This window comes from Cyprinus carpio, chromosome A16 (genome assembly GCF_018340385.1).
Source record: "Cyprinus carpio isolate SPL01 chromosome A16, ASM1834038v1, whole genome shotgun sequence".
Lineage (NCBI taxonomy): Eukaryota > Metazoa > Chordata > Actinopteri > Cypriniformes > Cyprinidae > Cyprinus > Cyprinus carpio.
This window is the reverse complement of record NC_056587.1, coordinates 11,639,665-11,664,200: the sequence shown is the minus strand read 5'-3', so window position 1 is coordinate 11,664,200 and position 24,536 is coordinate 11,639,665. Positions and strand designations below refer to the sequence as shown.

General features: G+C 38.6%; 2 protein-coding genes across 14 annotated transcripts in view; one reads left to right on the top strand and one right to left on the bottom strand.

Annotated features, from left to right (window-relative positions):
* The window catches only part of mef2d (myocyte enhancer factor 2d), a 33,316-nt gene extending 23,467 nt beyond the window's left edge, over window positions 1-9,849 (top strand). For 7 of the 13 annotated variants that reach the window (XM_042772658.1, XM_042772649.1, XM_042772647.1 and 4 more), the window contains 3 exons: window positions 1,750-1,818; window positions 4,253-4,303; window positions 5,826-9,849. In XM_042772658.1, coding sequence (XP_042628592.1) covers window positions 1,750-1,818; window positions 4,253-4,303; window positions 5,826-6,216 — 511 coding nt within the window. In that variant the 3' untranslated portion in view covers window positions 6,217-9,849. The remainder of the gene's footprint in view (window positions 1-1,749; window positions 1,819-4,252; window positions 4,304-5,825) is intronic. The other 6 variants (XM_042772656.1, XM_042772657.1, XM_042772655.1 and 3 more) reach the window with 3 other exon arrangements.
* A 3,094-nt stretch (window positions 9,850-12,943) lies between these two features.
* Window positions 12,944-23,991, bottom strand: nes (nestin). Its single transcript, XM_042772643.1, has 5 exons — window positions 23,048-23,991; window positions 22,571-22,695; window positions 21,502-21,575; window positions 20,278-20,669; window positions 12,944-15,884 (listed from the first exon to the last, which is right to left on the bottom strand). The coding sequence occupies exons 1-5, from the start codon at window positions 23,858-23,860 to the stop codon at window positions 13,434-13,436; spliced, it is 3,855 nt and encodes a 1,284-aa protein (XP_042628577.1). The 5' UTR covers window positions 23,861-23,991; the 3' UTR covers window positions 12,944-13,433.
* Window positions 23,992-24,536: the final 545 nt, after the last annotated feature.

The window sequence follows — 24,536 nt, the reverse complement described above, 5'->3', positions numbered from 1 at the left end:
GAAATATTATTTTGATGTAAAATAACGTTTTTCTATTTTAATATACAATAAAAACTAATTTATTCCTGTGATGCAAAGCTGAATTTTCAGCATCATTACTCCAGTCTTCAGTGCCACATGATCCTTCAGAAATCATTCTAATATGCTGATTTATTATCAGTACTGCTTAATATTTTTTTGGAACCTGTCATAATTTTTTTCAGGATTCTTTGTTGAATAAAAAGTTAAAAAGAAGAGTATTTATTTAAAATAGAAATCCTTTCTAACAATATACACTACAGTTCAAAAGTTTGACGTCAGTAAATTTTTATTATTTATTTTTTTTAAAGAAATTAAAACTTTTATTCAGCAAGGATGTGTTCAATTGATAAGAAGTGATAGCAAAGATTTATATTATAAGAAAAGATTTATATTTTGAATAAATGCTGTTCTTTTTATTCATCAAAGAAACCTGAAAAAAAGTATCGCAGTTCCCAAAAAAAAAATTTGGCAGCACTGCTGTTGCCAACACTGATAATTCTATATAAGAAATATTAGAATGATTTCTGAAGGATCATGTGACACTATATAATGGAGTAATGGCTGATGGAAATTCAGCTTTGCATCACAGAAATAAATTATATTTTAAAGGATATTAAAATAGAAACCATTATTTTATAGTGTAATATCATTTTGCAAGATTGCTATTTTTTTTCTGTATTTTTGATCAAATAAATGCAGCCTTGATGAGCATAAGAAACTTCTTCAAAAAACATTACAAGTCTAACTGATCCCAAACTTTTAACCGGTAGTGTATACTAACACACTTAAATAATAAATGATGTAAAGAAAATTAATTCATTGTCCTTCTAATATCTAATGCATTAATTAATTCCACCTTGTTGTAAAGTCTTTCCGTTTAACATTAAAATTAAATAGAGCATTAAAGCTAAAATAGATTTTTTAGAAGCTGCATTAGCACTAACTAGTGTCCTACCGAGAAAACAATGGACGTTATTGCCTAAGTAAGCAGCTCATTCATTGTTACATTATAAATCTGCGATTTTATTACGACCGCACATAACCCTAACACTTTAATCTAGTTGCATTTTGTGTCTCTGCTTCATCAGCTATTGAAAGAGCATCACAACTACTCTGTGATTCAAAACTATGTTACAGGGACATCTAGGCACCCTGAATATGATGTTTTTTATGTTTAGGACGTGAACAGCTGAAAGCCTGCGCTACCTACATAATAGCCTGGGGCTTAGGTCAAGGGCAGCTGTATGCTACATTATTAGCATGACACATACATCTACTTTGGTGTGATTTTGCTCTTTTTTTTTCAGTTGTATTCAGCAGTATAGCAAGGGTCATGATCTCATATTAGCAATCACATGAACAAGAAGTAATGACCGTAGAGGCTAATGATCATCAGTAACGCACAACCTAGAGCCTGCATATTCCCCCTCAGAGATTGACCTAAATAATAATAATCTTTCGGTCTCCCACACAGACGTTTTCCTCTTTTTCTTCCTTTTTTTTTCTCTCCTCCCCATTGCTCCCCTTGGGGGGTGAACATGGAGGTGTTCTAGTCTGGCTTTAATGCCTGCTAACAGCGGGGTTAGTGCTGTGCTACGCTCTCATTAGCGTGACTGTTCGCTTAGAGGGAAGGGCCATTTCTGTTATTGCTGAGTACAGATTTGCTGATTTCTGGTGCAGGTCTAACCTGCCGTGTGTGTTTGTGTGCTCTCTCTCATTTGTTTACAGCATGTGGGGCTCAGACAGACAGAACGGAGAGATGGCTCACTGCATCTCTGGTCTGGCTGCTAATCTCAGGTGAATGGGGCCTTATGGGTGCTTTGTGTCAGCCAGTCAAACCGTGGACTCTCTGTGTTAGCCAGTCATATTCTGTGGGTGTAGTGTGTCAGGCTCTTACGCGCCGCTGTCCTGTCTGTCACCTGCCATGGCCTAGTTGTCATGGTTACCGCTTCGGACTGTGCTGAAGAATGTTCACGCTTTCGTCTTCTCACAGATGACCATCTCATCATCAGAGATCTCTCCTTGTTAAATCCGAATTTAGCATTTTATATGTGTCTTTTTATATTTTTCTTGTTCATTGTTTACTGTAAAGTGTACTGTGCGCGACATGAACAGATTTACACAAGAATTCAGTGCTTTTCTAATAAATGAAGCACTTAATGTCCTGATAACTGTGCAGGTAGAGATTAGTACTCGAAAGTAGGACAGACATCTCCATCTAACCTCCCAAGTGGGTCAGGACTCTCTGGGGTTCATTTGTTCGTCCGTTTGTAACCTGCTGCATGGCCACACGTTCATCACGCCAGCATATCCTGCTCTGAATCACTTCCAGCAACCATATATTATATAAACCAGGCTGTTCATCACAGCAGTAGGTCAATGCTTTTAAACTTTATCTGCCACTATTTTATGATGATCATTTGATCGCAGCAATGCACAATAATAAACACTTCACAGTGTATTATTTTAGTAGCAATATAGTTAAATATTTCATATTAATTCATGAGTTTTTTTTTTTTTTTTTCACATGCCGGTACTAGTAGATCCCATTTAATATGATATTTGCGCATTATTTGCAGTCACTTTGGTAAGAAAGTGTCTGCTGAAGAACCTGAATTTAATGTATTTCATGTAATTTTTCTTTGTGGTTTTACTACTAAAATTTTCATAAATTATTGACACGTTACTAAGCATTGCCTTCAATATGTTGCCAATTCTACAATAGCAAACACCAAATTTATAACACCAAAAAATAAAAAATAAATATTTGGTGTACAAACAGGTTTCACCCCAAAATCGCTAATAAATTTCACAAAGTTACAAAGAAATGATAACAAATTAAATGTAATGTGAAATTTTGAAGTAGAAAAACTGAAATGGTATTTTTTTGTAAAATCTTCTTTTTTTTTTTTTACAGTGTAGTAAAGACTCTTTTTTTAATGTAAATCTAATATCTGTGTTTTGATAGTTTCAAACAGAATTGTAATGAAATTATCAAATAAAATGGTAAAACATTGTTTCCAGGGCACATTTAGTGGTGATACAAGTTATCCAGAGAGGATACAGGTGGTATTTGTTTACCAAAGTAAAAAAAAAAAAAATATATATATATATATATATATATATAATATATATATATATATATATATATATAAATAATACCTTGATGCTGTGGATTCCCAAATGACCATGAAAACATCAGTAGCTTATTTAAACATAAGTATTTAATTAATTTGCATGTTGTGTCAGGTCATAGTACAAGCGATGAAAGTTTCACTGCACAGTTCACTCTTATGGGACATTCTCTAAAGCTTCTCTAAGTGAGCAACTGTAACCAAGGGGTGAAGAGCCTAGCAAAAGATCAATGTAGCTTTTCTGTCACTAGCTGTTTCCTTATTATATATGATATAATGTTATCGTTCACATCATATCATTTTTGCAATGAAAATAATTTGTTTTGTCCTGCCTTTTCCCTCTGTAAGTCAACTTTAATTTTTTGTGAATTTAACTGATTTCTTTCACTGACCTCAAGAGGACGTAAGAGTAGTTTTAATATCATCCCATAATTTGTGGCTTCTCCACTCTCAGTTCAAAGAAGAACATATTATTCCAGATATGCTGTAGATATTAGGTTTAGCAGGCCTGAGACAGTATTGTCATGTCTTCAGTATAGCCATGAGCAGATTTCATTGATCAGTAATGCAGAAACCTTTCACCACTTTATCAGATCTTCCCATTCTTCTGGCAGCAGCTGCTGCGTTCTCTGCAAATATTCAGTGAATTCCAAATGAATTTCTCTCTCTTTATACCTGAGGAACCTGTCATTACGTCCCTCTGTGGCCCTGACTCCCTGTTCCTTCTAATATAAATGCTAATGGAGCCATGAGAGCTCCCCACCGCTCTGCCACCCTGTCTTCTGTTTTCATGTCATCAAATCATTTTCACTTGCGCCATGACTTCCATGGCCAGGCCTCTCCTGACCGGACTGGGGTGAAGAAGACTCACTCTTTCCGCTATGCATGACAGTGGGATATGTATTTCTGTTTTTGGAAGTTAGCATTCAGTTGGGTTTCTTTCTCCTGCTGAGCAGTCCATGTTAACTGTGCGTAGACACCTGTCTGTCTCTCAACTGTTGTAGATGAGTAAATACTGTTATGTATGTGTGTGTTTGTCACATGACTTTGATTTTTGTAGATGCTAGAGATGGTTTCGCCTGTCTCTCTCTTTGCAGTGTGACATCTCAGGGCAGCTTACTCTTGGGCAGGGAGGAAGGGATCAGCTGGTATTGTATCTGGCTTTTCCTCTCTCCGTCTCTCTCTGTTTGTTGTCTGTCTTGTGGCCGTTTTCTATGCGCTAATGGCGCTTACTCGCCTGCTCTCTCTCTCTTTTTTTCTCTCTCTATCAGTCTTTGGCTGCTTGGCTGTAGGAAGCTGGGCTTTGTCTTTGTCAGTGATTTGCTGAGTTGGCCTTTCTTTGTGTTTTGCATTAGAACATACTGAAACAGCACCTGCACCATCATCAATCAACCTGTACAGACCCACAAGACCAAACTCTCCATGTTTCACTACCCACTCACCATCTCTCTTTCCCTTAGTTCACTTACATTCTTTAATTTTGTGGTTTTTTGTCTTCCCCTTCATTTCCTTTTGTTTCCTTTTACATTTTTCTTTTCTCTTCCTCTGCCATTTCCTTTCAGTTTTTTCTTTTTCATTTTCTTTCCTCTTCTATATTCCCTTCATTTCTTTTCCATTTCTTCTCCTTTTCTTTTTTGTTTCCTTTTTTCCCTTTCTTTTCCCTTTACTTTTAATTTTTAAGTTTCTTTTCTTTTTCCTGTTTCCCTTTTTCATGTTCTCTTCTCTTATCTTGATTTTTGTTTTCCATTTTTTCCTTTTCTTTGTTTCTGTTACTTTCTTTGTTGTTTTTCCTCATCCATATCCTTTTCCTTTTCCCTTTTTGATTTATTCTCCTTTTCTTTTCCATTTCCTTTCCTCTTCCTCTCATTTTTTCTTTTCAGTTTTTTCTTTACCGTTTCTCCCGTTTCTTTTATTCTTTCCTTGCCCATTTCTTTTCCTTTAATTTTTCTTTTCAGTTTCTTTACTTTTTTCTGTTTCCTTTCCTTTCCTTTTTTTCCTTTCCTTTTTTCCTTTCCTTTCCTTTCCTTTCCTTTCCTTTCCTTTCCTTTCCTTTCCTTTCCTTTCCTTTCCTTTCCTTTCCTTTCCTTTCCTTTCTCTTCCTTTTTCTTTTCTTTCCTTTTCCTTTCCTTTTTTTCCTTTCCTTTTTTCCTTTCCTTTCCTTTCCTTTCCTCTCCTCTCCTCTCCTCTCCATTTCCCCCTCCCTATCCTTCCTTTTTCCCTTCCCTTTCTTTCCAGAAAACCACAGGAATAGTTAAGTCTAATCCCATCATCAATTATAGACTGTATACAGTGTGTAAGGCTGCTGTCTAATTACACACACACATAAACAAACACACTCACTGCAGTTAAGGGTATGTGGCATGTTGTGTTTTGTGAAAGGAGGCTGATCAAGTTGTGACTGCATGGCTGACAGGAGTTAAGGGATAGAGATAATTTGTCTGACTTCTGTGCATCTTATAGCTGCTTTGTTGTACTATTATTGTTTGTATGCTGAAATGTGGCTGTTCAGAGGTAGTGCAAGACATGGTAAAGCTGTGGGTAACGTTGCTGTTTGTCCACACGTATGTTGGTCAAATTTCAAATGTGTATTAATGCAATGCATCAAGTGTCATCTTATTAATAGTAATGTCCATGATGTTAATTATTCTTCTCTTTCTCCTTCTACCGTAGGCCCGTGGGAACGATCCCTCATGGAGCTACGCTGACGGTTAACACTAACCCCAACGTCAGCATCAAATCCGAGCCAGTGTCTCCTAACCGGGATCGCAGCACCCCTTGTTCCACCGCCGGGGCAGCGGGTGGCATATCAGGCCTAACTGTGACCCAGTATCCAGCGACGCTCCGTTTGGAGCCCACCGGCCGCTCTCCGGTCGACAGCATCAGCAGTAACGGCAGCTCTTACGAGGGAAGCGACCGAGACGACGGAGGGCAGCAGCGCCATCCCGATTTCAACTCCGCCAGCCTGGGTCTCCTCCGAGCTTCCGGAGAGCAACCGGCTCAAGCAGAGCAGCAGGAGTCAGCCAGCGTCAAACGCATGAGACTGGACACCTGGGTCACATAAACGCTGAAAGAGAAAGCGAGAGAGCTGCTCTCTCACCCGCACATACACACACACTGACACAAACACACCCCTAGTGGCACCTGCTTTCAGCAGCCAATCTCAGTCCACACTTAGACACATGCATGCGCCTGTCTCTCTCTATCTTCCTGTCTCTCTCACTCTTGTCTCACTCTCAGACACACTCATATTTACTGGTGTGTGTGTATATATTTATATAAAATATGCATATATGATCACACACGCACTAGATCCTCACACACACAGTTGCCAATCCAGGTGTAAACGTGTTCACATATAAGAGACTGAAGAGATGTACCAGGCGGATGGTTACGTCTCTGATATCCTCGCCCTTGCTCAGAAAGGCCGTCTGGATCTCAGATCAACTTTTGCAGGCCTTACCGTCGACCCGATCAGCACTGCTCTGTCGAAACAGCATAACAACAGCTTATGTTGCATAGACAAGCCTGTCAATCTCTTTTTATTATTGATTTCTATTTTGTTTTGTTTTTGTATGAATGGTTAAATTTGCCATTTATCTTCTCGACTGACTCTTTCTCTCTTGCTTTTCATGTATTTTGTTTTTGTCTATCTGCTTGAGCAGCTGCCTTTAGAATCGGCCCCCATCCTTTTGTAACAACTTTAAAGTAGGATCTTTATTTTTGTTTTTCTAACTGTGCAAAAACTACGCATAGTGTGCGTGTGTGTGTGTGTGTGTGTGTGTGTGTGTGTGTGTGTGTCAGCTGTGAGACGGAGGTGCTCATTCATTCGATCGCTAAACACAATTCAACCAAAAAAGCTCCACTCGATCATGTTTGTTTTCCATCATTCGTCGAACCGTAATCTCGCACCAGTCCCCTCGCTTGCACACTCGTATGTGTGTGTCTATCGGCGGAGATCGAAGCACAAATGCCGCTCCGTGTCGATTTTCTGCATATGCGTGGACTGTAAATGTGGTGTCGTTGATGGAAATGTAGATCTGTCTGTACTAATGAGATCCAGGCGTGCAGGAAACACACAGACGTGTTCGTATCAGCCTGCAGTGTAACTGTGAGCAGCCACATCATGCTCAATTTATTGTTTTCGTCTGGCTGTGTAATTCAGAGATTAATTAGTTAACTCTATGGGATGAGTATGCTTAATTACTGTTTGTAAGATTCCAGGAATAAGTAAAAAGTGGTCAAAAAAAGTCTGAGTTGTTGTTTAACTCAAGATGGCGAGTTTTTAGATGTTTGAGATCATGTATATACAAAATTTCTCAGTGTTTCAGAACAGGTCTATAGCGAAAGAGTTGGTGGCAAACACATCTCAGCTCGCTCATTTCAGCTGACAAAGAGATGGAGGATCGTGTAGCGCTGTGTGTGTGTGAGAAGCGTTGAGATTGTACATAGCGATGTATGTTCACATATATTCTGCTGGGTCTTTCTGAAACAGCGCCGTAATCTCAGTGGAACCGTCTCTGTCAACCTCTACCTGTAAATAAACCGTACCGTGTTGTAAGTAAGCAAGGTGGAGAGGCAGACGAAGGAGGATTTGACTGTTTTTAAGCGTGACGCTTTTCTGTCGTTTTTATCCTGATGGCACGCACTTTAAAATCTTTCCCCCTTGCCCGCTCGCACACCTTCAGACACACACGTGAGGGATTTATGCTTCCTCGCATTTTCATTTTCACGATCAGTCCACTATCCATCATTTTTACACCTCTGTTCCCCCCCATCAGGAATTTTCTAGAGCGATTTCCCTGACAGCTCCGAAGGGAATACAGCCTCCTATAAGACGTTAAAAGCATTCAGGGAAGGACGTTTGTTTGTTTTGTTTTGTTTTGTTTAACTGTGAACAATAATAGAAGAAATATGTCACGTTTTGTAAAAAGAAAAGAAAAAAGACAACAAAGAAAAAAGAATGTTGTACTGAAATCTAGATTAGGCTTTACACGTGTTGCAGATGTGACAGTTATGTACACAAATCGTTTTCTGTGCGTTAGTGTATTCTCTAAGCGACAAAGATGAAGGATGTTTCCGTGACGATTTTGAGAAATGACGACAGATTAAGTGAAGACAGCATTAGGGAAGGGAATTATTTCAAATATGGCATATTCTCCTCTAAAAAAAGATGCATTTTAAGTGTTAGTATATTTATATTCAAGGTGAGACTCACCTGTCCGTCATCGGCTTCTCTACCTCTCCCTTCATCCTCTCGTATCTTCTCTTTCTCTCCTTTTTTCCCCCCACTCCTTCACTCACAGAGGAAGAAAGAAGCCATTTAATTTCACCTCAACAGGTGACCCACCTTTTGTTAAACCAGATTCCACACGCACACACACACTTGATGGATGCAGTACTGGGAGAGTAAGCATTTGTTGGGACTCATCACAGACCTGCGTTCGTATATCCCATCGACTGAGGTTCTAGAGCTACTGGGCGGATGTTTCTAGAACTGTATCACAGCAGAGTGAGGCCTCTGCAGTGCACCCAGCTGACTTAAAGACTGTTGTGTCCTGAGCTTTGAACAAATGCAGTGATTTCTATGTACGTTTATAAGATGACGGCCGGTGACTGTAAAGCGTTGCGCCTGGGATGGTCCAGTGCCTCGAAGCACTGGCTATGTTGATTTTTAGGCTAAGACAAAGTTCGAAAAGCTCTCGCAAGGACCTCGTGATAAAATTACGAATCTGAGTAATCAAAGAAAAGACAATCGTCTGGTGAATAGTTCACTTTGGCCCCCGTATTACCTTTGTATGATGTCTAGAGATTCTCACATACTTTTTCTCGTGTTAATTTGTGCTGGTGACAGTTTTATTGTCTGTTTTTATTATAATTGTTATGATGATTATCATTACCATTATGGTTATCATCACAGATGGTAATAATAATGATAAATTAAGAGAGAGACGGTTTTTATTTTTTGCTTTTTTTTTTTCATGTAGGTTAGACATCCTATTTTATTTTCATTTGATTTGATTTTATTATATATGAATATTATATAAATATATTTTCATTTTTGTTGTTTTTGTCTTTTTTTTCCTTCAAAGGGGTGTTACTAATATTGCACGATTTATTAAGTAAAACAAAACCGTTGTAGTAATATTAGTACTTATTGCTAATTGAGGGAAGCGATAAACAGGTTCAACAGAATGACCAGTTCAATGCTGCAATTTTTAGTCAATTGTACAATAGTATCTACACATAGTTAAGGTGGGACATCCACACGTTTAATTTATTCTGATCAGACACAATGCATGGGCATCAGACAAGCAAAGAATGAGTCATATAATAAATAAACTGAAATGTAATTTCGATAAGAATATACAACACAAACCTAGAATAGAAATTGAAGAAAAAAAGTTTAAAAAAGAAAAATTATAGCTAATATATTGTGTTCGGCTAGTCTGCTTTGAGTTTTGTTGTAAAAAGAAAAAGACAAAAAAAAAAAGTTCTGTTGTTTTCGGAGAATGATATACAATTTGTGTATATTTTCATAAACAAAGTATGCACTGAATATGTTATTACAAATTCTATACTGCTTTTACAAAAGAGTGTTTGTTATTGTACCAAAGTATCCATTGTCCTTTATGACCCTCCCCTTTTGCGTATGTTTTATTGTATTTTATATATTAAATAGACAAGTTGACCTACACAGAAGTGTGAGTCTGTCTTTTACAAGTTTCTGTGAATGAAACGGTGGGTTGGTTTGTCTTGTTGTCTGTACACTCATTAGATTTATATATTTACATATTTAGCAAACAGTTTTATCTACAGTGACTGCCAAATGTAGAAAAACAAGTGATCGTTTTTGATCATGAAGTACCAAGAAGGCAAGTAAAGATGTCTTTCAAACAATAAAAAGTCTTACAAAATCCAAAAAGTAGATACTTATATTTTGATGCTTGTAAGATTATTTAAATGTTTTAAGCCCCTTATGTGCATGAAGGCTGCATTTAAATTATAAAAAATATAGTAAAACAGTAATATTGTTAAGTATTATAACTATTAAAAAACACCATTTAAATATATATTTAAAATCTTCAGTGTCACATGATGAATGTTGACAAAAGTTGTGCTGCTTAATATTTAATTTTTCTCACAATGCAAACTTCAAATAATTTTTTGTAACAAATGTCATATATATATTTATTTATTTTTTTTATTATTATTATTATTTATTTTTTTTTTTTTTTTTTTTTTTTACAATATCTTGATTTAAACTGTGTTGCAGTATTTCCCTTTAAGGAATTTTCATATCCGGCCACTAGATGTCAGCCTTTCACTTCACATCAACACTGCTACTAAAATTCGCAATTTTAAACCAATGTTTTTTTTTCCCCCTTCCCCTTATCAAATCAGTTTTATAATATATCTAGTTTTCTAATATACCTACATGCTTTCATTCAGAGGAAATTCAGGTCTCCGGGTTCATTTTATCCCAAGTTTATTTTAACCCAAATTTAGATAGAAAGACTGCTTTGAGATAAAATTTTGGGTTTGAGCTAATTATGTAAGAATGTGTTTCCCATTTTAGAGACACTGGGTTTGTTGTTGGAAATAAAAGCCACAAATAATTAACTGACAGATCACAGTGACTCAGCCACAATGCCATGACCTTGAGTGTGAGTGTGTCTTGTGCATGTGTCTTTTGCTGGTGTGGGCACTGAATTCAGACCATCCCTCAATGACACTGTGTTCATCTGAGCCCAGCGTCAGCTGAGTTTGTCAGTTGTGGCATCTGGTGTCCCCACTTATATGATGACAAATCAACCTATTTTTCGCATTCAGACACACAAACCATTTAATACTAATGTAGTTTCATTCTAATGCATACAGTAATTGTGCTCTTTTATTTGTATTTTTGTATTATTTCTCTAACAGTTGTGCTGAGATTGATTCAGCTCTCCAGCAGGCTACTGTTTGTCTGAGGATTGAGAGTATGAAACAGGCAAACAAATGCGCATTGCTTAAAACAGACCCCACTAATTAGTCATCAAAAGAGACCAATTTGGATGCATACAGCACAGCTTGGCAAATTAATATGAAATCTCACAATGCAATGAGATATCTTGGTCTTTATGATCAGCTGGTATTTTCTTCCCTCAGGCAGTGGGATCAATTACAATGCATACTGTATGTTTTCTAGCTTTTAATATATAAAATATTTTTTTATTTAAATTGTATGTTTATAAAGGCCATTGGTTTACCCTTATAATATGAGTAAGACATTATTTTGAAAAAATATAATCATATTATTTTATTTTAAACTCAAAGTTGTAAATAAAACAAGTTAATTGAAGTATGTTTTACAAGAAAATACTACTTCAGTCTTTCTTCTTTAAAATGTCATGTTTCATTCAGTGTATTACTTGTGCTACTGGCATTTATTTGTGAAATTTACTAGCAATTCCTAAATTAAAATTGTTTCATTACCAAATTACTTCCAACATTAAAAATGGCAACTTTTTTTTTTCTTCTTAAAGTTTTTCTTTTCCCATTCAAAATGTCATCTAGCTGTAATTGGTAATCAATGTATTTCCTGTGTCCTCAATATCACTTGTCACTTTACAATTTGTTTTGCAGTATTCCGTGAACTAACCAAAGTTGACATCATTCAGGAAGGGACATCATTTTTGGTAGAGGAAACAACAGCACGAGCATTAAGCATTAGTAATGATTTGTCAGACATTTGCATTATATAGAAGTTAAATGAATGATGATGAACGTCGAGTCTTGTCTAATATTTAAAACACTCAGTCACTCGCTATCTGACATTGATAATCAATAGCAATCGATAACAAAGACAGATGGTGAAGGGAGCAGCAAGAGCTGAATGTCACTCAGCCTCTGAACACATTTCAGGCTTATTGAGATTTATTTGTAGAGCTGTGGTCTCGGGATTCTGTGGTCATTCCACTCAAATAGCTCTCACATTGACATGTGTGAATTCCATCGAGATCGGATTTAAATAACAACCTCTGTCATTTCAACAGGATCAGATAGTCACTTCAATAGGCTGCTTATGCAGTTGCACACTGTTGCATCAGGGGTGATTGTGTGGCGTCCCCTTCCAAATGAAACAGGTGTTGAAGCATCTGACCACCCAGCTGCTGCCCTGCCTCACTTTTGTTTTAGCTCTTAAAAGACCGTGTAAATCCTGCTAGTATTTGTGGGTCATCTGACTAGCTGTTTGATTGGACTAAGAATAGAATTTGTATTTTATTTTATACAGGACGTTATGCCAGTAGTTTCTATCTGACTACATGTTCTGGTAAAAGTGATGTTGGTAAAAAGTGCTGATACGTTCAGCCAATATAGCCACATTGCCCCATTACACCCCCCATCAGTGGCACCAGAGAGCCAGTGTGCATACAGAGGGAAATGAGGAGGTGATGTCATCTATTATTCATTCCTTCTTCTAGTGTGGCCTCTTTGTCTCAGACCAATATTGTGTGGCTACCAGCGCTCGGTTCCAACTCCAAGTGTTATTCATGTCACAATGAGAGATTTTAGCCTGTTCAACTGGAGTTCTGATTCACTGAAACTGAAATGGCTGGAGAAATAAAACTTAGAACTTTAACAATCAAAACCTAGAACTTTAAATCTATATTTAAATGTATTGTATGTTTAAAACACAAAAAAGTGTTAAATGTCTATGGAATATCTAAAAACAGGAAAAATGTTGCGAGTTTGTAGATCAAAATTGTAAAATGAAAAATAATAATAAAAAGGAAACACCAACTCAAATTATTTGCTATTTTACTTTTTTTTAATCTTTTCAGAATTGTAAAATTTCAAAGTTTTAATCTAAAATTTTGTGGGTTCTCCATTATAACATACATTGGTGAAAATACACTAAATTATTATATTTTTAACCATGACAGATGAAGGTCATCAAAAAGCTGGTCTAATTGGTACAGAAACAACAAGCATGAAGTAAAGCTTCATAGTAAATCTTTAAGAATCCTTTCTGCTCGTGGCTGTCATGGAGTACAACGCCTTCTTATCCCGAGACGACAGCTGTTAACTCACATTACAGAGATCACATTGTACAATTACACACACTGCACTGAGCAATCTTGTCTAGTTTAAATTCTGTGAACGTATGAACGTATGTGTTTCATGTTGCTGTCTCTCCCCATGAATTTTCATTTCGTCTCAGTTCCATCTATGAGCACTAATTTTTTTTGTTTTTGGTTTAGTCTTTAAAAATGAAAACATCATCAGACAAAGCTGTTACTCATCACCAGAGGACCAGGAATCTTCCTCATCAACAGAGTCATAAGATAGGACCATCTTGCTTTGTGTTGGCTGTTCATCTTTATGCTTCTCATCCTGTCCTTTTAGAATGTCCATCTTTTCTTTAGGACTTACATTTGCCATTGGCATTCCCTCCATATCTCTCCACTCCTCTCCAAAGACCATGGCCTGGTTTAAGTCTTCAGTCTTGGCAGGGTCATAGTTAGCTGCCATCTCCATTTCCCCCTGACTCCAGAAATCCTCCTTCATACTAGTGCTGAAAAAGCTATGAATCTCACTTTTCTTTTCCTTTGACTGAAGTTCCTCCTTCTCTCCTGAACTGGTGCTCTCAAAGTCCATCACAGTCAGCACTTTTTCTGAAAAGCTCTCCACTGTCCTTTCAAGATGTTCTTCAAATTTTCCAAAGATGTTTTCTGCCATTTTATTTGGAATATCTAAACTCTCAGTCTCATTTACTGGGAAAACGCCTGTATTTTCATCTATAGTTGATGCGTGTGTGATCTCAGCTGCATCTGGAGCATTCATGCTTTTGCTCCAGATGTTAGAATTCTCCCAGTCATCAATCTGAGCGGCTTTAGGTTCTTCAGTGTTCTTCTCCTTACTAAGTACTTCTTCAGGCAGATTGTTGACGTCAGACACAAAATCAGCCTTGGAGACTCCATTAGTGAAGGTGAATGGCTGCTCATTAAGAGTAGCCACTTTTAAAAGGCTTGTGTTCTGAAAGCACTGGCTGGCATTTGGAGACTCATCTTCTGAGCTATTGCCCTCTTCCTGGTCTGAGTTGGGAATGTCTGATGTCATATTGTCTGGCTGACTGCTTATTTTACTCTCCAAAGAGCGACTCTCCGTGAGATCCATGCTGGTGTGCATGGAAACATCCAGAAAATCTTCTGGATCTTTGGTTGCAGCTGCATCTTGGAACATGGTTAGAGTTGATGGAGTTTCAAAGAGGTTTTTAAGTTGATGAGATGTTTCAGGGAATGAGATTGGATGTTTTTGACTTTCATATGAATGGACTGTTTCATCCTCAGGCTGTTCAGTGTGCATAAGCTGGTTTTCAGTCAGTTGTGGTTGCTCATAAACTTTGACATTGTGATCTTCATCTTTCCTTATCTCTTTAATAACATCACTATCTTCTTCCAGGTTTACCTTGAGCTCAATTCTTGCACTTTCCTTCTCCACCATGTCCAAACCTTCGTGGACTTCAGAGTCACTTTGAAGCATTATGCACACCCTATCACCCTCTTGCACTTCTTCTTTAGAAACAACATCTTCCGTCATCATCTCTCCAGTGACCTCCAGGTCTCGTTCTTCTGTGAGATCCTCCATGGTGTTGAAGCGTTTGGAGGCAATCTCATTCCAGTGACCTCCTTCCATTCTTTCTTTCTCATCCTCACTATCACTAGTCTCACTAATGAGGTGCGAGGTTAGCACATTCCCATTGGTTTCCTCATCACTCTTATAACGAAGCAAGGGCCGAGTGTCTGCTATCGTGTTCTCCTGACTGTAGCTGTCATACTCACCAGGATCGGTTCTCCACGAGGTTATGTTTGGGGAGTCATCGTCTTCACCTTGGTTCTCTTCTTCTCCCTCAAATTCCTCAGGTAAATGATCTTCTTCATTTACTGTCTGATCTGAATGAGGTTCAGTTGGCAGTACAGTCTTTTCTAAACTCTCCTGATGATCACTGTTCTTGGGAGAATCTATACCTTCATCCAGCACAGAAAAGTCACTTTTAATCACTTCTATCTCTTCTTCTTCTCTTTCAGTTACATTTTCATCTTCTTTTTTATCCTCTCTGTCAGCAACAATGTTCGTTTCATTCTCTTCTTCCTCTTCAGAGTCAGGGCTCACCACTTTCATCTCATTCTCTGGTTCAATTTCTTCCTGTCTGTCCCACTCATTGATTGAATCGATCACTGCCTCAGTTTCACTGTTCATTTGCTCTCTTCCCTCTTCACTAATATTGCTCACATTGTCCTGTTTATCTACCTTCATTAAATCTTCATGATAGCCAAAATCACCAACCAAATCTAAAGTTCCTTGCTCAAGGAACGATGAACCCGTTATATTGGTGTTTGCACTAATATGGGTAGATTTTAATGTATCATCATCATTCTCTGCATCTTCATATGCAAATCTGTGGCTTTCACTGATGTTCTCTGATTTTACATCCATCTCAGAGGCATCATCTTTTTCATCCTCTGCTATGGTTTTATTTTGTTCCCAAGCAACCTTAGGTGCATGTGAGATCTGAGCCATTTCAAAAGACACTTCGGTGTCCTCATCCTTGCCTTCTTCTGAATCCCCTGCAGGATCTGTGAATGGACCAGCCCCACTTTCTGTCTCTGGAGTTTGGTACAAGTTACTTGGTTGGTCAGCTGACACAGTTGTCAATGCAGATGCATCAGTTTTACATTCAACCATCTGAGCTTTCTTGAACTGTTTTGGTTCATCCTCCTTAATCTCAGTATCTTCTGGTTTCAAAGGATCTTCTTCATTCACTGTCTGATCTGAATGGGGTTCAGTTGACAGTACAGTCTTTTCTAAACTCTCCTGATGATCACTGTTCTTGGGAGAATCTACACCTTCATCCAGCACAGAAAAGTCACTTTTAATCACTTTTATCTCTTCTTCTCTTTCAGTCACATTTTCATCTTCTTTTTTATCCTTTGTGTCAGCAACAATGTTTGTTTCATCCTCTTCTTCCTCCTCAGAGTCAGGGCTCACCACTTTCATCTCATTCTCTGGTTCAATTTCTTCCTGTCTGTCCCACTCATTGATTGAATCGATCACTGCCTCAGATTCACTGTTCATTTGCTCTCTTCCCTCTTCACTAATATTGCTCACATTGTCATGTTTATCTACATTCAATAAATCTTCATAATAGCCAAAATCACCAACCAAATCTAAAGTTCCTTGCTCGAGGAACGATGAACCCATTATACTGGTGTTTGCCCTGATATGGCTAGATTTTAATGTTTCATTGTCATTCCATGCATCTTCACATGCAAATGTGTGGCTTTCACTGATGTTCTCTGATCTTACATCCATCTCAGTGGCGTCATTTTTTCTGTCCTCTGCTACGGTTTTATTTTCTTCCCAAGCAACCTTAGGTGCATGTGAGATCTGAGCCATTTCAAAAGACACTTTGGTGTCCTCATCCTTTCCGCCTTCTGAATCCCCTGCAGGATCTGTGAATGGACCAGCCCTGCTTTCTGTCTCTGGAGTTTGGTACAAGTTACTTGGTTGGTCAGCTGACACACTTATCAGTGCAGATGCATCAGTTTTACATTCAACCATCTGAGCTAAATTAAACTGTATTGTTTCATCCTCCTTAATCTCAGTATCTTCTGGTTTCAAAGGATCTTCTTCATTTACTGTCTGATCTGAATGGGGTTCAGTTGGCAGTACAGACTTTTCTAAACTTTCCTGATGATCACTGCTCTTGGGAGAATCTACACCTTCATCCAGCACAGAAAAAATACTTTTAATCACTTCTGTCTCTTCTTCTCTTTCATTCACATTTTCATCTTCTTTTTTATCCTTTGTGTCAGCAACGTTTGTTTCATTCTCTTCTTCCTCTTCAGAGTCAGGGCTCACCACTTTCATCTCATTCTCTGGTTCAATTTCTTCCTGTCTGTCCCACTCATTGATTGAATCGATCGCTGCATCAGTTTCACTGTTCATTTGCTCTCTTCCCTCTTCACTAATATTGCTCACATTGTCCTGTTTATCTACCTTCATTAAATCTTCATGATAGCCAATATCACCAACCAAATCTAAAGTTCCTTGCTCAAGGAACGATGAACCCATTATATTGGTGTTTGCACTGATATGGCTAGATTTTAATGTTTCCTCATCATTCCATGCATCTTCACATGCAAATGTGTGGCTTTCACTGATGTTCTCTGATCTTACATCCATCTCAGTGGTGTCATCTTTTTCGTCCTCTGCTACGGTTTTATTTTGTTCCCAAGCAAACTTAGGTGCATGTGAGATCTGAGCCATTTCAAAAGACACTTCGGTGTCCTCATCCTTGCCTTCTTCTGAATCCCCTGCAGGATCTGTGAATGGATCAGCCCCGCTTTCTCTCTCTGGAGTTTGGTACAAGTTACTTGGTTGGTCAGCTGACACACTTATCAGTACAGATGCATCAGTTTTACATTCAACCATCTGAGCTTTCTTGAACTGTATTGGTTCATCCCCCTTAATCTCAGTATCTTCTGGTTTCAAAGGATCCTCTTCATTTACTGTCTGATCTGAATGGGGTTCAGTTGACAGTACAGTCTTTTCTAAACTCTCCTGATGATCACTGTTCTTGGTAGAATCTACACCTTCATCCAGCACAGAAAAGTCACTTTTAATCACATCTATCTCTTCTTCTTCTTCTCTTTCAGTCACATTTTCATCTTCTTTTTTATCCTCTGTGTCAGCAACAATGTTTGTTTCATCCTCTTCTTCCTCAGAGTCAGGGCTCACCACTTTCATCTCATTCTCTGGTTCAATTTCTTCCTGTCTATCCCACTCATTGATTGAATCGATCACTGCCTCAGTTTCACTGTTCATTTGCTCTCTTCCCTCTTCACTAATATTGCTCACATTGTCCTGTTTATCTACCTTCATTAAATCTTCATGATAGCCAAAATCACCAACCAAATCTAAAGTTCCTTGCTTGAGGGAACGGAAACCCATTATATTGGTGTTTGCACTGATATGGCTAGATTTTAATGTTTCATCATCATTCCATGCATCTTCACATGCAAATGTGTGGCTTCCACTGATATTCTCTGATTTTACATCCATCTCCGAGGCGTCATCTTTTTCGTCCTCTCCTACAGTTTTATTTTCTTCCCAAGCAACCTTAGGTGTATGTGAGATCTGAGCCATTTCAAAAGACACTTCGGTGTCCTCATCCTTGCCTTCTTCTGAATCCCCTGCAGGATCTGTGAATGGACCAGCCCAGCTTTCTGTCTCTGGAGTTTTGGTACAAGTTACTTGGTTGGTCAGCTGACACACTTATCAATGCAGATGCATCCAGTTTTACATTCAACCATCTGAGCTAAATTAAACTGTATTGGTTCATCCTCCTTAATCTCAGTATCTTCTGGTTTTAAAGGATCTTCTTCATTTACTGTCTGATCTGAATGAGGTTCAGTTGGCAGTACAGTCTTTTCTAAACTCTCCTGATGATCACTGTTCTTGGGAGAATCTATACCTTCATCCAGCACAGAAAAGTCACTTTTAATCAAATCTATCTCTTCTTCTTCTTCTCTTTCAGTCACATTTTCATCTTCTTTTTTATCTCTTGTGTCAACATCAATGTTCATTTCATCCTCTTCTTCCTCCTCAGAGTCAGGGCTCACCACTTTCACCTCATTCTGTGGTTCAATTTCTTCCTGTTTATCCAACTCATTGATTGAATCGATCGCTGCCTCAGTCTCACTGTTCATTTGCTCTCTTCCCTCTTCACTAATATTGCTCACATTGTCCTGTTTATCTACCTTCATTAAATCTTCATGATAGCCAAAATCACCAACCAAATCTAAAGTTCCTTGCTTGAGGAACGATGAACCCATTATATTGGTGTTTGCACTGATATAGCTAGATTTTAATTTTTCATCATCATTCCATGCATCTTCACATGCAAATGTGTGGCTTTCACTGATATTCTCTGATCTTACATCCATCTCCGAGGCGTCATCTTTTTCGTCCTCTCCTACAGTTTTATTTTCTTCCCAAGCAACCGTAGGTGCATGTGAGATCTGAGCCATTTCAAAAGACACTTCGGTGTCCTCATCCTTGCCTTCTTCTGAATCCCCTGCAGGATCTGTGAATGGACCAGCCCAGCTTTCTGTCTCTGGAGTTTGGTACAAGTTACTTGGTTGGTCAGCTGACACACTTATCAATGCAGATGCATCAGTTTTACATTCAACCATCTGAGCTAAATTAAACTGTATTGGTTCATCCTCCTTAATCTCAGTATCTTCTGGTTTCAAAGGATCTTCTTCATTTACTGTCTGATCTGAATGAGGTTCAGTTGGCAGTACAGTCTTTTCTAAACTCTCCTGATGATCACTGTTCTTGGGAGAATCTATACCTTCATCCAGCACAGAAAAGTCACTTTTAATCACATCTATCTCTTCTTCTTCTCTCTCTTTCACATTTTCATCTTCTTTTTTATCCTTTGTGTCAGCAACAATGTTTGTTTCATCCTCTTCTTCCTCCTCAGAGTCAGGGCTCACCACTTTCATCTCATTCTGTGGTTCAATTTCTTCCTGTGTCTGTCCCACTCATTGATTGAATCGATCGCTGCATCAGTTTCACTGTTCATTTGCTCTCTTCCCTCTTCACTAATATTGCTCACATTGTCCTGTTTATCTACCTTCATTAAATCTTCATGATAGCCAAAATCACCAACCAAATCTAAAGTTCCTTGCTCGAGGAACGATAAACCCATTATATTGGTGTTTGCACTAATATGGGTAGATTTTAATGTTTCATCATCATTCTCTGCATCTTCACATGCAAATGTGCGGCTTTCACTGATGTTCTCTGATCTTGCATCCATCTCAGAGGCGTCATTTTTTTCATCCTCTGCTACGGATTTATTTTGTTCCCAAGCAACCTTAGGTGCATGTGAGATCTTAGCCATTTCAAAAGACACTTCGTTGTCCTCATCCTTGCCTTCTTCTGAACCCCCTGCAGGACCTGTGAATGGACCAACCCAGCTTTCTGTCTCTGGAGTTTGGTACAAGTTACTTGGTTGGTCAGCTGACACACATATCAATGCAGAAGCATCAGATTTACATTCAACCACCTGAGCTTTCTTGAACTGTATTGGTTCATCCTCCTTAATCTCAGTATCTTCTGGTTTGAGCTGTGGTTCTGGTTCTGCAGCTGTTTTGGGGAGTGTTATTGCAAGGACCATGCCTTCATGGACTTTCTCTTGCTGTAAATGATCTACAGACTCCTCAGCAGCTTTCTCAGTCTCCTCTGAGATATGAACCTCTGTCTTTTCTGTCACTGAGGTTCTGGTTGGTGTTCTTTGTGGAGTCCCTTGAGTCGGGCTCCATGATGGAGTCACTCTGGTCAGCAGAGTGCGAGAGGAGGTGATTGATCTGTGACTTGTAGACACAGTATTGCTGACATTGCAGGAAGCAGCAGTAGTCTGTGAGGCTGGGCGTGTCCCAGTGGGCTTTGACAGCACATCTGTAACAAGAAACAAGATGGTGAGACAGGCTTTGTCACACAGACAGGGAGCAAGCTCTTGCTACACAGATTTGTCTCTCAGTTAGTTGTATGATGTATGTATTTGATTCACTAAAAAGAACCAAATCTTCAAAGTCATTGTTTCAGGATTCTGACTACACTGGTTGCACTGTAAGCTTGTAATAATGGAACAAAATATGAGGAAGTTCATTTACAGTTAAAATACAGCAGAGTGGCTGATGTCCCATGCCTATGATGCTATTGGAACAAATGTGGTTGACTGGAATGAATAAAGCCCCAGGCTAAAGAGATAGATGGATATACTATAGTATGAAATATACAGACATAGACCCTTGATCTGCCTCCCAGGGGAGTCATCAGAATATACACTAGTCGTGAACTGTGAGTGAGCTGTAATGGAGATGTATTGATCATCTTTATGCTTTTCCAGGCCTGCATTACTGGAAAGTGGAGCCATTTTTTTTTTTTTTTTACCTCAGTATGCAATAAGCACAAAATGTCACAATGTACTAATCATTTAACTAGCCCATAGCACAACAGTATTAGGGAAAGGAGATCTGTGTTCTATGATCTGTGAATTTTGTTCATTGTAGTCTGTATTCATTGTTCATTATTTTTCATACTTATTAAAAATACAGTATGAATATTTCATATTTTTAAGTTTAAAAAAAAGAAAAAAGTTTTATTTCACTTTCCCTTTGCCCAAACAGCCATCGCTATAAGAAAATAATAAGAATAAGAATAATAAAATAATTAGATATTAAAGAATAATAAAATAATAATAAAAATATTGGATATTAAAGAATGTTACCTAAAAAGAAAGCAGAGCTGGTCTTTTTTGTTGTTGGTCTGTCAGTTCTCAGGCCCTCGCTGTCCAGCAAAGCTCTGTAAAAGAAGCAACAGAACAGCTGTCAGCATCACAGCACTTTGTTTAATGTGAAGGTTGGGTTAAAAGAGATGGAGTCAGGTTCTTGAGCTTCAGTCCTGTGCTTAGTTCTCATGTTATGCAAATAGTATGTCAGATTTGTCATTGACAGTCCATCTGCAGGATTCAATTTGGCATCAGTTCATTTACCTCCTGCACGCAGCACTGAACATTTGCAAGGGTTGGAATTTACAAATGTACAAACACTGTTAGTGTAACAAGTATCCTGCCAAATGCATGTATTATAATTAACAAAAACAATATACAATTCATTTTTACAAGAAATGTGGATCTTTCTTTCTTTCTTTCTTTCTTTCTTTCTTTCTTTCTTTTTATACATATAAATGTATTCCAAAACTTTAAAGGACCTAAAGAAAATTTGTCATTAAAAGTCTTTTAAAAGACACGGGCATCATATTGTAATAATGCACATTTAAAAACTGATGTGCACATTTCTAATAATGTCACATATTTAAAACCCTCCCCCATACTTCTTAAGTGTATGTGCATGTTATGCAATACAACGTCATGATATGGAGGACCAAGAAATGAGCAACAGCTAAAATGCTTGGGCAAAACTTAATTTGAATGAATAACACCCTTTCCGCCCCACCCCACCCCCGTTTTATTGCCCCTCCTCCAAGCTGATGGATCAGGGTTAGTGCCGGGTAGGAAATGGAGAGGGTCCATTCCGTTTGACCTATCTAAAGTTACCCCTCTCAGGGTGCCTGAGATGCTTTTTAGAGCCACTGATGCATGTTCATATTAGTTGGGCCCCCATAAATCACAAATCCCACACTGCAGAGGAGGCTCTCCACTTTGGAAGGAGGGAGGAAGTGGGGAGACTCATCTAAAGCTACATCCATATTTTACTGCATGTAAAGATGGGTCTGAAGGTAATAATAAGGGAAGGTTGTATTTTGCTGGTATTAGTGATGATGTTGAGGACAGGTACCTGTATGTGGCCACCTCCAGTCCAAGAGACATCTTGACCTGCAGCAGATTTTGTCTGTCCACCATCAGGCTGTCTATCTGCTGCCCCAGGTTGTCTTTCTCCAACTCCAGAGCATCTACTTGGGCCTGCACAAAGATATGAGACATGTTTTCTTAAAGTGAAGAGAATGTAGAAAATTACATTATTTGTTATACAATATTAGAAAGGAACATTGTTAAATAAATTTGTTCTGTTCCCTATCTTGTATGAATTTCTGTCTTCTGTGGAACACAGAAGATATTTTAAAAAATGTCTCAGTACTTTTTGTTCATGCAATGAAAGCAAGGTCTAATGGTTTTTTTTTTGGACCCCAGATGAAGCATTATTCAAAATATCCTATTTTCACAGAAGAAAGTAAGTCATACAGGTTGGAATGATATGAAGGTAAGTAAACAATGACAGAAATTTAATTGGTTGTCCATAAGTTGAAATTAATACCTGAAGATGTTGAAGCTCCTGTGTATGTTCTTCTCTCTGCTGCACTACATTTTTTTCCAACATCTGTCTCTTAGTCTTAGTGCTCTCAAGCTCCTTTGCCAGATGCTGAACTTGATGCTGGTTTTCTCTCTTCTCCTGATGTATCTTTGCCATGTTAGCTTTGGCTTGGTTTAGACTTTCCTCCAGACGTCCAACCAGTCTCTGATAGTTGTTGGTTGCCTCCTGCCAGGCTTGAGCTGCTCTGTGGCTGTACTCTTGTCCCAGGTCTGGGATGCTGGTAGTTTGAGAGGGATGTGGGGCCATCAAGACTTGCTTTGTCTGTTTCAGAGAGGCCTGCGAGGTTTCCATGTTTTCCTGGTGGACTTGCATCTGTAGCAAGAGGTCTTTCTCAAGTTGGCCAGCCTTTTCTCTAAGCCATATCTGAGCTCTACGTTCTTCTTCCAACTCCTTCCTGCTCTCCATGAGTTTTCTCTGTGCTTCAGCCTTTGCATTATTTGCCTTCTGTCTTTGAATACTCACCACCTCTATATCCTCCATCAAGTTTTCCACTTCTAGTACCACATGATCTTTCTTCCTCCAGGCCTCCTCCAACATCCTCCTGGCCTGGCTGAGAGCCTCCTCTTGAGCTTTGCGCTGGCCTGATGGTTCCTTGCTGCTCTTGAGAGTGTGGATCTCCTCTCGCAGTAGCTTGTTTTCCTCCTCCAGAAGCTTCACATGGCCTAAGTACGATTCAAGACGCTGGTTCAGCTCCAGCATCTGGTACTTTTCCTCCTGAAACTGGGTGAAGGGCAGTCGGCCACCTAGAAACTCCATCTCAGAGTGGTGGGAAATGTAAAGTCTCACTGGAACTGTGCACAGAGGCTGTGTAGGGCTGGAGGTTTTTGTGACTGCTAAGTGATTATAATGACAGGCTTGAGGGTGAGGTCTGGACCACAGTGCCCAGCAGCTGAATGGACAGGGGACAGAAAGACCCTCCTTTCATAGACAATGAGAAGGGGAAGGGCAAAGGAGTTAAGGAGGAGGGGTGGATGATCAGAATGCAAGGGAAAGCAGTGATGTAATTTTCAGAGTTAACCCTACCACTGCTGGATTACTCACAAACCCGTTCTACTTTCTTTCTCCTGTGGAACGCAGCAGGAGATATTAAGCAGAATGTTAGGAACTGATCCTCAGTCACCATTCACTTTCAATGCATCTATTTTTTTTTCTATAAAGTAAAAGTTCCAGTCTGTTTGGAACAACATGAGGTGAAATAATGACAATGTTCATTTTATGCTGAACAATCCCTATAATTCTTGATTTTCTCTACATTTTGTCACATTAATTTACTGCTCCCTCTTGTGGTAATATGGTGACAATACATCAGACAAAATAGTTTCCTGACAGCCAAGGATGAATGGCAGGATGAAAATTATCTTTCAGTGAAAATTATCTATATTGTTTCATTATTGTATAGAGGCCTTAATTATTTAAGGATTTTTTTTTTTAC

Bases quoted from the DNA above. Each gene is read 5' to 3' on its own strand.
- nes (XM_042772643.1), bottom strand. From the start codon at position 23,860: ATGGAGTTTCTAGGTGGCCGACTGCCCTTCACCCAGTTTCAGGAGGAA. The intron at 20,670-21,501 runs GTAACATTCTTT...TTCTTGTTACAG, and splicing joins CAGCTCTGCTTTCTTTTTAG to ATGTGCTGTCAAAGCCCACT. The intron at 15,885-20,277 runs GTGGTTGAATGT...AAGAAAGCTCAG, and splicing joins TACAGTTCAAGAAAGCTCAG to ATGGTTGAATGTAAAACTGA.